Source organism: Cyclopterus lumpus, chromosome 22, assembly GCF_009769545.1.
Source record: "Cyclopterus lumpus isolate fCycLum1 chromosome 22, fCycLum1.pri, whole genome shotgun sequence".
NCBI classification, from domain to species: Eukaryota; Metazoa; Chordata; class Actinopteri; order Perciformes; family Cyclopteridae; genus Cyclopterus; species Cyclopterus lumpus.
Window position 1 is genome coordinate 19,700,771 of NC_046987.1, and position 15,054 is coordinate 19,715,824.

A 15,054-nucleotide genomic window follows, 5' to 3' on the forward strand; every position below is an offset into this window, starting at 1 on the left:
CGTCCATGCAAAATTGAGCCGGATGCAGAGAAGCTGCCAAGGACGGAGGTGAAGGAGGAGAGAGAGAGAGAGAGACGTCTCCAACGCATTTACATTGTCATATTCGTGCAATGTGTTTATGTAACGCTGTTCATTGTGGTCACATGACATCTATTCATCTGTCCATCCGGGGAGAGGGATCCTCCTCTGTTGCTCTCCTGAAGGTTTCTTCCCTTTTTTCCCCCCCGTGAAAGGTTATTTTTTGGGGAGTTTTTCCTGATCCGATGTGAGGTCCTGGGACAGGGATGTCGTATGTGTACAGATTGTAAAGCCCTCTGAGGCTAATTTGTAATTTGTGATATTGGGCTATACAAAATAAACTGAATTGAAATTGAATTGAATGGACGCCGGGTTTTTATTAACCACGAGCCGTCCTCCGGGTCATAAAAACTGTCTGAATCCGACGTCTTCACTGTCCTTCTGAGAAGTGGAAGGCCGGCTGGTGCTCGGAGTCGCCTCCCAGGGCGGCGGGCGTGTCGATGGGCGTGTCGACGGGCGTGTCCACGGGCGTGCTGTTGGACGCCGCCGGCTTGGCGTTGCCCTCCGTGAAAGTCTTCTCCTGCGACTGGGAGGAGGAGGACGAGGAGCGGGTGCTCTCGCTGGAGCTGCTGCGGGTCTCCGTGCTGGTGCTCGTCTTCTTCATCTTCCTCCTCTTGGCCAGCGGCGCTTTGTCCACCGTTTGCAGGCGGAAACCTTCCCGCTTGCATTTGTTAAACGCCTGGGAGAAGGAAACAAAAAAAAGGGGGGGGGGATGGGTGAGCCCAGGTATTGATTGCATTATTAATTTTTCCGAGGGATGATTTCCTGCTTCTTCCTCTCCCTATAACGATTAAGATTTCTGCTGATATTGGAGAATTAATCCTTTGCTAGTGCAGGAAAAAAAAGGCCAGTATATCGGATCAGTGCTTCCTTGAATGCTCGCCATCTTTTCTGCATCGTCTTGGACAACGTTTAAAGATGTCGCATTATAAAAATGTGTTTCATGCAATGAAATACACGTCTGCATCATTCGATTGACAATATTTTTTCCCCTTTTAAACCATTTCACAATATTCTATAATAAATGCCGGTTTATTGACCACGTAATACACTTAAAATAAATAATCTAATAGTAATTGTTCAACACCGCTGGTCATTTCTTACATGAAAGGTAGCTTTGACGTAAGTGTGGACGGAGGCCGTGGAGGAGCCCAGGATGTCCGGCGTCATGAGCGGGTTGGAGGACAGCTGGCTGTCGTCCTGCAGCCAGGCGTTGTAACGGAGGCCACACATCTTAATCCTCTTGTTCGGGTCCACCGTCAGCAGCTCTGCGGGAACAGAGACGCACATCGTTACCTTCGGTGGGGAGGCGAGTTCCTCTTCGGGTAGCTCAGTCGCTGGTGAGCTGCTTTGTGGGTTAAAAGTTCAATCTGGGATCTAAATGTTTAAAAAAAAAAAATCCTGTTAACTAAATTAATTTCTGGGCATGTTGTCACTCCAGACATCAACTCATTTGAAGTTTGTGATCTTTTCTAAAGACTTATTCAGATCAGTTAAAGTCTGACATTGGAGTACAGGAGGCCGGTATTTTCAATTAGGACGAGTTGAACTAAACGGGCAGTTCCCTCCTCACCTCGTATCAGGTCCTTGGCCTGCTGGGACACGTTTCTCCAGGCCTCGCTTTCAAAAGAGAAGTCTCCCAGTTTGATTTTCTTCATGATTTCCTCGGCACTGGTGTGAGTCAGGCTCTTCTCCTGACATTGAAAAGGCACCTGCCCAGACAACATGGTGAACTGCAAACAGAGGAAGAGGAAAAACCACCATCTGCTGTCAAATCAAAAATGAATACAGTTTCAAAGGCTTAAACATCTAAATCAAATGGACACATTGTGTACGGTAAAATCGTGTCGCCTACGAGGAGCCGGGAAAAGTGAACCGTGGCCAAAAAAAACAAATGTGCTGTCGAAAAACCGACACGTGCTTCACGAGGAGCCCTTGACCGATCCTCCACCGCCACGCCGCTGACATGCGCTCACGGCGAGTGAACAGGATGCTCTCACCTTGGCCCACTCGCATCTGATTTCTCATTAGAAATGGACGGCGGTTTGGCCGCGGAGGATCGGTCCCTGAACTCTCCCGTGTCGGCTCGCTTTGCTTCCAGGGCTTTGTGCCCACGGCTTGTCAGCACTCGTTTCATCAAAGCTCTGTGGAGGCACACTACTCTCATATCCCCCCCAGAGGGCGGCGGTGGGAAGCAATGCTTACACACACACACACACACACAGAGAGAGAGAGAGAGAGCCCAGATTCTCTCTTTCGGATGACCGGAGAGTACAGAACTCTCTCTCTCTCTGTCTCTCTCTGCACTCGCTCTTCATTATGCGGCGAGCATTAAAAAAAAACTGTGTCGGCTCACCACGGGATGCCCGAAGCTCGTAGCGCTGCACGAGAAAAGGGAGATGAATATCGTGCAAATACGATGAAGCAGAACACGCCACATGCATGAATACATACATGTGCGCATTCAGACGCACAACAGGGGGGGGTAGAACATGTTGAATCCATATACTGGATAACGTCAACAAATCACCGCTGTATGGAGCTCGTGATTATATATTAATTTGGGGGACACTTTGGTTAACATTATGATAGACGACTTCAAAGTGGCTCGGAGCTGAGGATTTATGAAAAATAAAGTCCCAAATATACATCGATGTAATTGGGTCACTTTTCCTGCGGTTGTCTAAATTGGGCCGATACTTGGTCATAAATAATGATGCTCCTGAATAGGGCTAATCAATGACCTCTTATTTAATCCTTCTCGCTCTTCAATGTGCAGCATCAATGTTTTCAAACTGAACGTATGGTCAGTAACCTTTAACCTGATCACATCAAATATGTAAAAAAAGAAAAAAGAAGCCTAGTTTAAACATTATGTGCTTAAAAATGAGCCTTATGTATAATAAATGTGTTCAGATGTGAATATGACAAGCAAACCAACATCAGTGACCGTTAATCATTTGGAGTAACGCTGACAATAATTAATATTTTATGGATTAAAGTATCTCTTCCATGAAATGAAAATAATAATAATAAAAATCAGAAATGAGCAGACCCCAAAGTGATGCTCTGAAACGGCTTCCTCAATCCAATAAATATAAATCAAACCACCCAAATTTAAGCAAACATTTTAAAAAGCCGTAAACCAGCGACTAGTTTTTTTTCTGTTAAATAAAAAAATACTTAAAAAGGGGGCTGCTGATTTTGTTTTATTTCCTGTGGGCATAATGCGGCATTAATAATGAAAGATTCCTCCTCCAGTTCAGATTTTAATTTTTTAAACCAGAGCACGGCTCTGGGCGTCCCACACTCACTCACCAGAATGACCCCCAGACTCCAGAGGTCGCAGGACTCGTCGTAGCCGTCGTACTTGAGGATCTCCGGCGCCGCGTACTGCAGGGTGAAGCAGGGCGTCTTCAGGAGCTGATTGTCTGGTGGTTTGAGGCGAGCGAAGCCAAAGTCTATGATTTTTATCTCCGAGTTCTCGCTCTCGTCCGTGAAGAGCAGGTTCTGCGAAGCAATCGGAGAGAGAGAGAGACACGAACGGCAATCATTTTACTCTCCGCTCGGCAAAACCGGGTCCACTCCAGAGGGAACTGAATGGGACACCGAGACTCGTCCGACCGGGTACTTTTGACCCGCCGTCGGGGGCAAACTATTGAGCTCCGACGACGACGCGACAGATCACAGCAAGTACAACACGGTAAAGCTCATGATCCGGTGTGTCTGTGATCATCAACAGACACAAACTTTGCTCAGACAGCGTTTGTGTGTCCAATACCTCCGGTTTGAGGTCCCTGTGCACCACGCCAACATCGTGCATGTGGCTGACGGCCGACACCAGTCTTCGCATGATGCGGCTGGCCTCCGTTTCGCTGAAATGTTGCTTCCTGCGGATCCTCTCCAGCAGCTCCCCTCCGCCGAGCAGCTCCAGGATCATGAACGTGTGGAGCTGCAGTAAACACACACACACACACACACAGCATATTTACACTTCTCACCAACCTCTGTTACACTCAATTGTAACCTCTGTGCTTTTGATATCCTCTGAAATTGTCTTTTACGGCGTTGGAAGCCCGCGTGTGAAACGGTGGGAATTGAGAATTTTTTTTCTGTTGCATAATAAATATAGGGAGGAGAAAATGAAAAAGAAGGAGAAGACCGTTCCTGATGCCATGATGTTGAGATCAAAACCGTAATGGTATTGAGTAAAAAGTGAAAGGGGAAGGGAATAATGCGTCTGGGGCGGCGGGGGTAGAGTTTCTCATTAGCGCCGGGCTTTGGGAACAAAAGCGGGACTCGGTGGAGGCGAGGCGAGGCGGCCCTGCTTTGATCTGTGTCACAGGGCCTCTGAGGTACAGTAATAACCCCACCGAGCTCATCAGGGCTAAAGTGGTGCTCCTGGGCTTGAAGGACCGGGGGCTAATGAACCTGTACACAGTCCGCCACACGGACACCCCATCCCAATAACCGGAGAGGTAAGCTACAGTCGGAACACATGCGCACTTGGTTCAGTTGGAGTGCGCGGCTCGATTAGCAACACAAGTAAATCTAGGGTTGTTTTGATTTAGCGGTGGGGGAAAATGGACGTTTTCAACAGCAGCGGTTTAAAAAAAAAAAAAAGATACCTCGAGTGTAAAAATATCGAGCGTGCGGAGATGTTTATAGGACAACACACGAAGAGATAAAAAAAGAAAAACCTCGAGGGCTTCCAGCATCCCCATTAAATCGGCCTTGTTCCAGTTCCGGGACTTATTAAAAGCTGCTAGTCTCAACAGGCTCCATAGAGAGACATGCAAAAACTGAATGGCCGTACCTGGTCGTGGTAGATTTCATGTAACTTGACAATGTTAGGGTGGCCATCGCAGAGCTTCAGGGCCGCCATTTCCCGCTGAGTCTGTGCCTCCATCCTACGGCAACCACAAGCAGGAAGTCATAAACACACACACACACACACACACACACACACACACAGTCGAGAGAGAAAGTCCTTTTTTGTATCATTGAACAGGTTTTTTTTATCGACTTGTTGGTCTATACTTGGCATTTCTTTTGATTGAATTATGCAGAAGTCAGTATGATGTAGGAAGAGAAGCCACTTTCTACTTGTTGTATGACATTAGTAGAGTACAACAGTGAGGTGTGTGGGCTGGACATTTTGACTTCTGCTTTGTTATTTCCCTTAATTCGCTTGCGGTAGCCCACAAGGTTCACTTCTCGAATTTCCAACGAATGTAGAGGGAGGCTCATGTGTTCGTGTCGGTGAGGCGTGCTCCTACTAGAGCCATCGTATTTCAGTCAGTGGAGGAGTGGGAGGCGCGTCGTGTTAGGACTGCAGTCACATGATCAAAGCTTGTTTTGTGAGCTGAGATGTATTTACATGTATTTAGACAACCTTTAACAGACTAGTAAGACCAACAAAAATGTAATCAAATGATATATTATTTAGCATTCATCAATTTAAGACTAAAACTAATTGAATGTTCTTTGAAAGATTTTGTTTACAGGTTCCAGGTTCTACCAGGGAGAGGTTTGAGGGTGGCCGCCGGCTTCATCCAGTGAAACTGTAAACAAACATGTCGGAGCCGGCAGGATGTGAGTCAATACCTCTTGCTGACAATCTTGACTGCGTATTTCTGTCCAGTCTTCTTGTGTGTGCACCGCCTGCAGATGGAGAAGCTGCCCTCGCCCAAAGCGCTGTCTTTGAGGTCCATCTCGTAGCTCATGTAGAAAGGAGAGTCCTGCAGAGACAAATCAGTGTTGGATGATTACAAATGACCTCCGTTAAAGAAGAGTCTCAATGTTGTGAAATCTTTCATAAAAATGGGGTTAAGTGAAATGTAATTAAATTAAAGTTCAATAAAGGCTTTACGGCTGCTTTTATGTTTTCTATAAAATATTATAATAAATGTCTCTTATACAGCAATGTATATTAAACATGCCACCTAAGTTAATAGCAACTGACCAACAGCCTGAAACATGAAGTCTCTTAACTGCTGCATCTCTGCTTTTTAAACTTTTTTTTTCTCCATGTGATTATAAAATTAAAAATAGTTTTTGTTTGAGGATCATAAATCATGCATCATCACCCAGTGATCTGCAGCAGGCCATGGAAACCATTTTAGGAGCAACCCAGAACATTTCCTTTTGTTGCGCAATGTATACTCTAACATGTATATGTATATCTAAATATATATGACATTTATGAATATTGCATAAAACATGGAGAGCACATTTGGAGCATATTGTAACCCCGGACCGCTCGGACGAAACTTCCTCTTCGTAGGCTATAACCGAGCTTACATGAAAATATTCCAGGTTAAAAAAGATTAATTATAAAAAACAGTCACCAAAATACCCCCAAAAATCCGATAATAAATCTTGAAAACAGCAACGTATGCAGAAGGTAGCCAGGATGTCGATGACAACATTGGAACCCAGTGAGCCCACAAAAAAAAAAAGGCATAAACAGAAACACAAGCATCATTAAATAAACAGGAGCGTGCCTGACAACTGAATCCGGGTAAAACAAGTCGGAGAATAAGTTTGGAGTGGAGGGAAGGAAACGAAATATCAACTATGATCCTGCGACAGAAGCCATTAGCTTGAGTGTGTTTGTGCCGGTGGGCCTCCGGGTCCATCCGTCCCACCTTCATCATGGCGCTGCGGGCCACCGCGGCAGAGCTCGGCCTCTCCGAGCCGCCGCACAGCTGGACGTGGTCGTCCATCACCACATTCCTCTTGAACAGGATGGAGGGGGCCATGAAGGAGTAGCCCTGCACACAGAAAAAACACACAAACTCGCTCGGTGTTTACGTTTATAAAAAAGAAGGGAGGTTTGGAAATTAAACATCCACCGCTGCGGTTTACAACCTCAGAGATAGCTCGCAGCGTTCTACTTAATTGTATACATTACAGCCATTTGTAGACACTCAAATGTGTATACAAATGTGTGTGTATATATATATATATATATATATATATATATATATATATATATATACACACACACACACACACACACATTTCCATATTTACAGTACAACTTTAAAATTGTTTCTTTAGATGTTTCTATATCAGAGACCAGCCTGTCAGCTCCACACTGAAGCCAACGCTGTTAATGTGTGAGTGGCAGTTGCTGTCCAGCTGTTGTCATTGTTAGACCCGTCATTGTGGAGCGCTGCCTGCATAATTCCAGCTGTGGGGAACCCAAAGCTTTGAGATGGCATTAATTCCACACACACACACACACACACAGCTGTTTGGTATGTCGTGTGACAGCCACGGATGGACGGAAGGATGGGTGGTGAATGAATGAAGATGCCCCTAAATTGCCGGGCTTGAATATTTGATTGCTCTGCTGTGAAATTACATCTTGGCGCTCTTAATGCAATTTTAATTTTGTTTTGTGAGCCACCGTGGGGGAGCAAGTGCACGATTTAAAAAATTGGGATTGCTGTCGTTATCTCAGAGATTGCTAGGCTCGCAAATTATAAAGAAGCCAACGTTTTCAGACTGCGTGAATGGCAGCTGAGAGCGGAAAAAAAAAAGAAGCCGAGATGAAGTTGGCAATCAAAGACTGAAGGCGTAACCGAGACAGACGTGGTGATGCTCTCAGAGTGTAACCTTTTATTCCACGAGAGAAGCCCGTTAATGGATCTATTGATCTGCCGCGCTCAAGGATCCAGAAGGCAATCAGGAGTTGAAATTTCATGCAATACATCAGACAGCCATCAGCTGGCACCGAGTTGTGGGCCATATTACGATTCAAAGCTACATCAAAAATAGTCATTCACATCTGTTACTTCAATAAGAGCTGCATATGGCGGCAATTACTCCAATAAAAGACTCTTTTTGAAATACCAGTGCACACAGACAGACTCATGTTGACTTACAGCAACCTTTTGAGGACATTCAAAACTTCACTTGATTACTTGAATTGCTCTGGAGTATGACAAATATAGTCGCAGACAAAAAAAAAAAAAGTGGAGAATGTATAATGCAATTTTTCTATCCGTGTCAACATCTCACACGGCCTGCTACCAAAGCCCAGACACACATGAGCACAAAGCAAATATGTCCTGCAATGACCTGCAGTGGAGCACAAAGCAATGTTTCTCACAACAACAACAACAACAAAACAATGAGTCTGGTTGTCTAACAAACCCATAGCTCCCACCTGAAAGATGCGGTCGCAGTTCTGAGGCAGAGCTGCAGGAGAGTAGGTGGGGTCCATCTCTGTGAACTCCTCTGCAAAGTTGCTGACATCCAGTTCATCTCGAATCACCGGCTTGAACGGGGCCGGCACCTTCTTGGCTGCCAAGTCCTCCCAGTTTATTTTCTAAAGTGAGTTTAGAAAAAGAAAAACATCGTGGTTAATCTCCATCCTTGTGAAACTAGCTTATACAAAACACACACTAAATGCCATTCACTCAAAAGCAGCCCCATTATGTGGCCGAACAGCCCACCCTGACACTTAAGTTTTTTCTAAATATTGTGAAATATTCAAGACAAGCAACGAGCTCCACCTGGTAAAACGGGTGTTTTTTTACATCCTCGGCTCCATTAGGACCGGAGCCCAATCTCTTCTTTGGATCTTTGACGAGGAGTCGCTGGATGAGGTCTTTGGCCAGAGGCCCCATATCTTTGGGGAAAGGAGGATCCCTTTTTGAAATCCTCCTGCGATGTGCGAGACAGATATCGGGGTCAGTGTTGTTAAGAGTGATTTAACTGAAGGTTGGCTGAAAACTACTGTGGCCGACAGTCAGGGAGAATCCATACTTGGCAATGTCTGTGTGCGAGTTCTCGTTTCCATCAACGGTGAAGGGTGATCCGCCAGTCAAAAGCTCGTACATCAACACGCCGAGGCTCCACCAGTCCACCGCCTGGAACGCACGAGAGCGACCGCCCGTGAACAGACGAATCAAAAACAAAAAATTGCATTTGCATCCAGGAATACAGAGCGGAGAGTCCGGGCTGCTTGATTTAATCATACCGACGACAGCGTGTGACACATAAAACTACAAATTACCTTGTCGTGTCCAGACTCTCCTCCTTCCACAATTTCTGGAGCCATATATTCAATGGTGCCACAGACAGAAAACGCCCTTTCCACCTGTTTTGACAAACGGACAAATCAAAAGACACGCCTTAGAATCCAAATACGCCTGCAAGAGGGCGGGACTTTGTTATTCAATTTAAAAAAAGGTATCGAATATATAAGAACAATATATATTTCCCAATGTTTTATGAGGAAGGACATTCATCAAGTTTGTAAGAAACACTGAAGACATGCACACATTCTGTACCTGATCAAATTCTTTGCTGAGGCCAAAGTCTGTGAGAACTATGTGACCACTTGAATCCAGCAAAATATTCTCAAGTTTCAGGTCCCGGTAGACGATCCCGAGCTGCGAAAAAGAGAGCGACAGCGGGGCAAGTGACACACAAAGCGCGTGCGCATCAATAGATGACTTCTGAACAGACAAAGAGGCCTCGGAGGTGTTGGATTTGGGGTTACCTTGTGCAGATGTTCTAGTGCCGACACGATCTCTCCACTGTACAAAGCAACTTCTAGTTCCTTGAATCGCACTCTATGCACCAAATGTGTGAAGAGCTCCCCGCCGTTTACATAATCTAAAACAAAAAAGGAGATCCATGCACGTCACGTTTCATCCAAAAATAATATGTGGGTTAATTTTTCTCCAGGAAAGTGCAAACCCCATTTCGTTCTCAGGGTTAAAGACAATATATAAAAACAAATTTCTTGGATAAACACAACAGAGAAGGCAGTTTCCTGTAAAAAAAATATATATATATATATATATATATATATATATATATATATATATATATATATATATATATATATATCCTTACCGAGAATGAGGTGCAGCTTGGTATCCGTCTGGAAGGCATAGTGAAGCGTGACGAGGAACGGAGACTGGCGAATGTGCTCCAGCACTTGTCGCTCGCTCCGTGTGTGTTCGGCAGTCTTTGCCTTTTGTACAATGGTGGCCTTCTTCAAAACCTTCATGGCATACAGCTTCCCAGCGTCATGACCGCTCACTTTCCTCACCAGGAACACCTTGCCATACGCTGGCGGTTGGATAAACAAGGACAGAGAAGGTTGAGTGAATATTGAATGCCGGAGCGGCATGCGAGTGATCGACTAAATGGAACGTCCCGGTGCACTCACCTCCTGTGCCGAGGACCTTTAATAACTCAAAGTTCTCAATGCCCACCCTCTCGACATGGCCCGTCAGGTTGGCTGGATTCAGAGGAGTAAATAAAATATTACAAGAGAATGAGCTAAACCACAAAAAGAAGGATGCAATACTAAAGAACAATAAATAGCAAACATCAAGTAACGGTACGTCACGTCAGATGTATTCCGTATCGGGTTATTCACTTGCAGAAATTGATGTGAGAGTACGTATTCACATCTGTACACAATTACAATAATAATAGATCATATTTCAATATTAGGTATTTTTCCCACTGATGGCTCACCGGTTTTTCCCAACCCGAGGCTTATCTGGCACATGAGAAAATGAATGTGTAAATGTTCACTGCACTGGCAGCCCCGCAAATGATTTCTGCTCCGAAATGATGCTCAGCCAACCAGAAAGCTAAAAGACCAAATATATTTCAATGATGGACGTCCAGCCTCTGGTTAACATCAGTGCAGAAAGTCTATTGAACACAGCCAAGTTGGAAATACATTCGAAAGGATCAGCTGTTTTAAGCCGTTGCGGCCAAAAGCTGGACACCAGAAGGCACATTACATCACCTCACAGTCCCGTACTGTACTTTTTGGTTGGTAACCCGGTGCACGTGCTATAAATAATGTATTCTTCTATTTTCTTTTTCTGATACAAAGAGACTCTCAGCCATGATGCTTTGGAGGCAAATAAAGTCAAACTATGCAAAAGCTAAAAAGGTTGCAGAAGTGGACTTCAAACTGGAGGATCGGCGATTTAAAAACACTGGATAAGTTAGGAAAGTCTGTGCGGTTGTAAAAATGAAGACAACAGGAATAGGCCGCGTAAATTGCACAGGTGAAATTGTTTAATTGTAAAAAAAAATGTGCAGATGCCGCATGCTTAAATCAGTAAACGTCCATCATATAAACAAAATATTGTAAAAAGATATGTGATAATCTTCCATGCAACTGCAGGCAAACTTGCAAAATTAACAAGCACTTTTTTTTAAGTCAGCACACACTGGGAGTGACTCCTCGTGTCTTTCTAAATCATGGTTTCCGTGTACAGATGACTGAGCATCTTAGAAATGCATGTCCTTTGTAGTGAACGCATCCATTCGGTGGAAAGAGGCTACTGAGCAATTAAAGCGGCCGATTTAATCTTTTTTCCGCTGATTCTCCTGTTTTTTTACGCACAAGAAGAAATCCCGCAACCGCCAAGACACTTTGAGTTCCCACTGTATCATTTCAAAACAATTAATAGACTGACAGAGGTGTCCAACCAGATGTTAGACAAGAGGCGCCTCTTCGGTCTACAGAAGAGAAATGCCAATGATCCTCAAAATAAAAAGCTTACCGTGAATAGTGGATTTTGGTTGGTGATATCCAACAACAACAACGTCATCTAAATGCAACTGAATTGCAACAACTAGTTCATTAAGAAAAGTGGATATCTTGTCTTTTTTATTGTGCAAAGCGTCGACAATTATGTCCAAACTTTTCCAAACAAATACCCTTGATATGTAGCAGGAATATTGATTTAAATGCATGGACTTGGTAGGTATGTTCATCTTTATATTTTGCTACATGTCTCACATGAGAGCAGGGGTCCAAAGCAGGGTTAAGTTGATGCAGCAGATAAAATGATGTATACATCCTCAAAAAAAAACACAACAGGTGAAGTAACAACTAGACTGACTGCATATTTAGGGCAGGACGGTGAATGGGGGGTGCAGCAGAAGTCATGTTGCAGCCTGAACAGCAGCACTGTGTCATTATAAGCCAATTGCAGTGTCCAACTCCATTCAGCAGCCCTCCGCAGTCAATCAGTCGACATGCCACTGTACTCAAAACCTTCAATCATAACCAGTTTTGGAAATGTATAGCAGAAACTATAGAACTTCCTGTCGACTCACTGTAGAAACCTGTTTTGAAACGTTATCTGTCAACTCTCCTTCACTTTCTACTATAGTAGTAGTTAGTGGCGTTATATTTAGTTGTCAATGAGTAAAGCCTATATACAATATTCCCAACGTAAATTAAGTTACCCTCAATATAATTAGATATACAAGTACAAGTATATATGTATTTAATTCACACTTGTACCCCTCAAAAATGCCTTTAAAAAACAATCATGTTGGAAACCAGAAATCATTCAGTAAAACTAATTTAGACCAAAACAAACGCCAGTAGGGACTCACAGGTTGACCTCGCGGATGCGGTCGAATAATCTATCGTTAAATCAGGACGAATGAATACACCTGTCTGCCATCCTTTCACTGTGCACCTCTCTGCCCTGTACGATTATGAAACCAACCAAGCTAACGTCTCCTCTCCTCTCCGTTAGCCGAGGAGAAGTTAAGCTAACAGACCGGGAGGCTAAAAGACAACATAATGTAACGTCGGTAAATCAACGTGAAGTTAAAAAAAAAAAGAAGAAAAAAAGAGGCGGTTCACAGGCGCATGAACTTGCTGAAAATCTCTGGATTTAACCGAAACGTTCACAATGAGCCGTAGCTTTAACATTATAGGGCAGTTAGTTTAGCTAACGGTAGTAAAATGGTTAAAGGGGGTTAGTTTGCGCGAGACAGCCGTTACGTTCGTCGTCTAACGTTCGGCTGTCTCTGCCATTTTTGGACTCGAGGAGCGTTCACGCTCGCGCTCACTATATAAATGCCCGTCGACAGTACACACTGACAGTCGACTCGCCCCCCACTCCCTCCCTCCCAGAAGCTAGCCAGCTCACGTTTCCAAGCGGGGAGGGGGCACGTGTCTCCCCGACGGATACGTTTGCAAATAAGAGAGAGCGACCGCTTTTCAAAAGTTGAGCTCGCGTGTAAAACTCACCGTTTCTCAGCTCGTGTTTCACAGTGAAGAGGTCACCTTCTCTGGACGATCCCTCCATCGGGGATGGCATCGTAGTTTCCTGCTCCAGTTAACGTTTGATAGAGACGCTTCTCGGACGAGGTGGACGTCCACCTCGCGAGCTAGTTTGCGATATTAATTTGGGAGGAAAATGTAATTGTCAAGCGGGAGAGTTAAACGCCTGTTACTGAGGCGCCACACTTGACAAATAACATGGGCAGAGTGTTGCTAGTAAACCTAGCAGCAAGCAAGCCCAAAGGAAACACTTGCTTCTTCCAGTACACCAACACTACCACTACCTTCGCAACCAGACAGTCCCTCTACGCTGATTGGGGTTGCTATGGGAAGATCCGGCCTCCGATTGGCTCTTTTCGTGTTAGCGACAAATGGTCCCGCCTCCCTCTCTACAGACAGGCGCTGACTTAACTTGTACACGCTCCTGTCAAAGGTCAGAAATGCAACACGTTTAAGTGCAATTAATTATGCATTAAAAGCAATTATTTCAAGTTGGGGATAGTCTGTGGTAGAATAAGTGTTCAGATTTATTACAAGTTGCAATACTGGAGTGTAAAAATACGTTGTGAAATCCTGCATTACACATCTTAATAACACATTTATTTATATAGCATAAATAAAGCAGGACAGACAAACTAAAATAGGGGAAACAAGGGGAAACTGCATATAAGGACGACATCACTTAAAAGCAGTTCTATAAAAATGGGTTACTGATTCTGCTACTCTTATCCCCTCATAGGTAGGTCGTTCCTTATTCAGAATAATATATTATATCATTGATGCATCAATATGTACGTGTTGCAGCACGTCCTGGTGTCTTGTTTCTTTCACAATAATTTACTTTATTAATTAGGACTTTCACCTGCTGCAACACGTACATATTGATGCATCAGGTGAAAGTCATAATAAAAGTAAATTATTGTGAAAGAAACACCATATCAGGAAAATTATCAGTTCCTTTTAGTTGAGTTAATAACATCGGAGGTACCAGAGATTAGTTCATAGTCATAAATTGAAGTTCATTTGGTTATTTTCCTTTTTGTTTGCTTTTCTGCTATTGTTTTTTCAGTTTATGTTTTTGTGTGATGCAACAGTGGGGTGTGTTCATTTAACAGATAGTTTCACAAGTAAAAATACTATATAATGCAAAGCGCTTCTGGGAAAAATGTCTGCATGATTAAACAGATTGAAGCTATACATCAATCCATAGTCCATCCTTAAACATGGAGTAATCTTCATGGACACTAAGATATGTATGTATTTTTAATTCATCAATGTGTACACAGGGACCTTTGGACCTTTCACATTAGATATCTTTTTCTGTTTGTTCAATACTGGATAACCTTTTTGGGGCTCAAACTGAATAAGTGTTTTTTTGGTAGAAGAGCTAACAACACAGATATCTGAAACATGGAAAGATCCACATGATGGAAAATTGGTTCTCTACTCGCAGCATTTGTTTGTATGAGACTGATGGTTGTATTTGTATGTAAAGGAAATTGTCTTGGATCCAAACTGTGTGGCTGCTGTGAAGTGCCGAAATAATATCTATAGTTTCGGGTAGACAGAAAAACTAAAACAGTTTTACAAACCTAACATATACACAACATACTTGATGTGTTTACTACTTTAATGCCTTACTGTTAAACATATTAAACAGTAAACAACAGTTCAACACGTAAGACACCCAGAGATAAACACGTAATTATGGGAAAACAACATTTGAATAAATATAAGAAAGTATAAACATAAGAAAAACTTTAAATGTCCTTTTTTATTTTTTATTTTTGTAATAAGATAGTTAACTCCCAGGGAGTTGTTAAAGATATGTTAAGTTAAAACAAATGTCTGGCTTCCAAAATCTTTAAACTTACAAGCACGACCAGTTATTT

The 15,054-nt window shown here is 43.4% G+C and overlaps 1 protein-coding gene across 4 annotated transcripts; it reads right to left on the minus strand.

Moving 5' to 3' along the window:
- Positions 1-284: 284 nt before the first annotated feature.
- Positions 285-13,444, minus strand: rps6ka5 (ribosomal protein S6 kinase, polypeptide 5). Of its 4 annotated transcripts, none has more exons than XM_034525411.1 (17): positions 13,130-13,444; positions 10,277-10,348; positions 9,958-10,176; positions 9,599-9,714; positions 9,387-9,488; positions 9,110-9,193; positions 8,860-8,963; positions 8,607-8,757; positions 8,258-8,419; positions 6,729-6,854; positions 5,686-5,819; positions 4,895-4,988; positions 3,860-4,030; positions 3,397-3,588; positions 1,652-1,811; positions 1,183-1,346; positions 285-757 (listed from the first exon to the last, which is right to left on the minus strand). In XM_034525411.1, the coding sequence occupies exons 1-17, from the start codon at positions 13,197-13,199 to the stop codon at positions 449-451; spliced, it is 2,430 nt and encodes an 809-aa protein (XP_034381302.1). In that variant the 5' UTR covers positions 13,200-13,444; the 3' UTR covers positions 285-448. The 4 variants fall into 4 exon arrangements, 2 of the variants coding, with proteins under 2 accessions (XP_034381302.1, XP_034381303.1); XR_004608916.1 differs by lacking the exon at positions 285-757 and adding an exon at positions 2,435-2,459 and having other exon boundaries at positions 1,230-1,346; positions 13,130-13,435; XR_004608917.1 differs by lacking the exon at positions 285-757 and adding an exon at positions 2,435-2,459 and having other exon boundaries at positions 1,344-1,455; positions 13,130-13,435.
- Between the last annotated feature and the right edge of the window lie 1,610 nt (positions 13,445-15,054).

Bases quoted from the DNA above. Each gene is read 5' to 3' on its own strand.
- rps6ka5 (XM_034525411.1), bottom strand. From the start codon at position 13,199: ATGCCATCCCCGATGGAGGGATCGTCCAGAGAAGGTGACCTCTTCACT. The intron at 10,349-13,129 runs GTGAGTTTTACA...CTCTGAATCCAG, and splicing joins GAAACACGAGCTGAGAAACG to CCAACCTGACGGGCCATGTC. The intron at 758-1,182 runs GTAAGAAATGAC...TCCTTCTCCCAG, and splicing joins ACGTCAAAGCTACCTTTCAT to GCGTTTAACAAATGCAAGCG.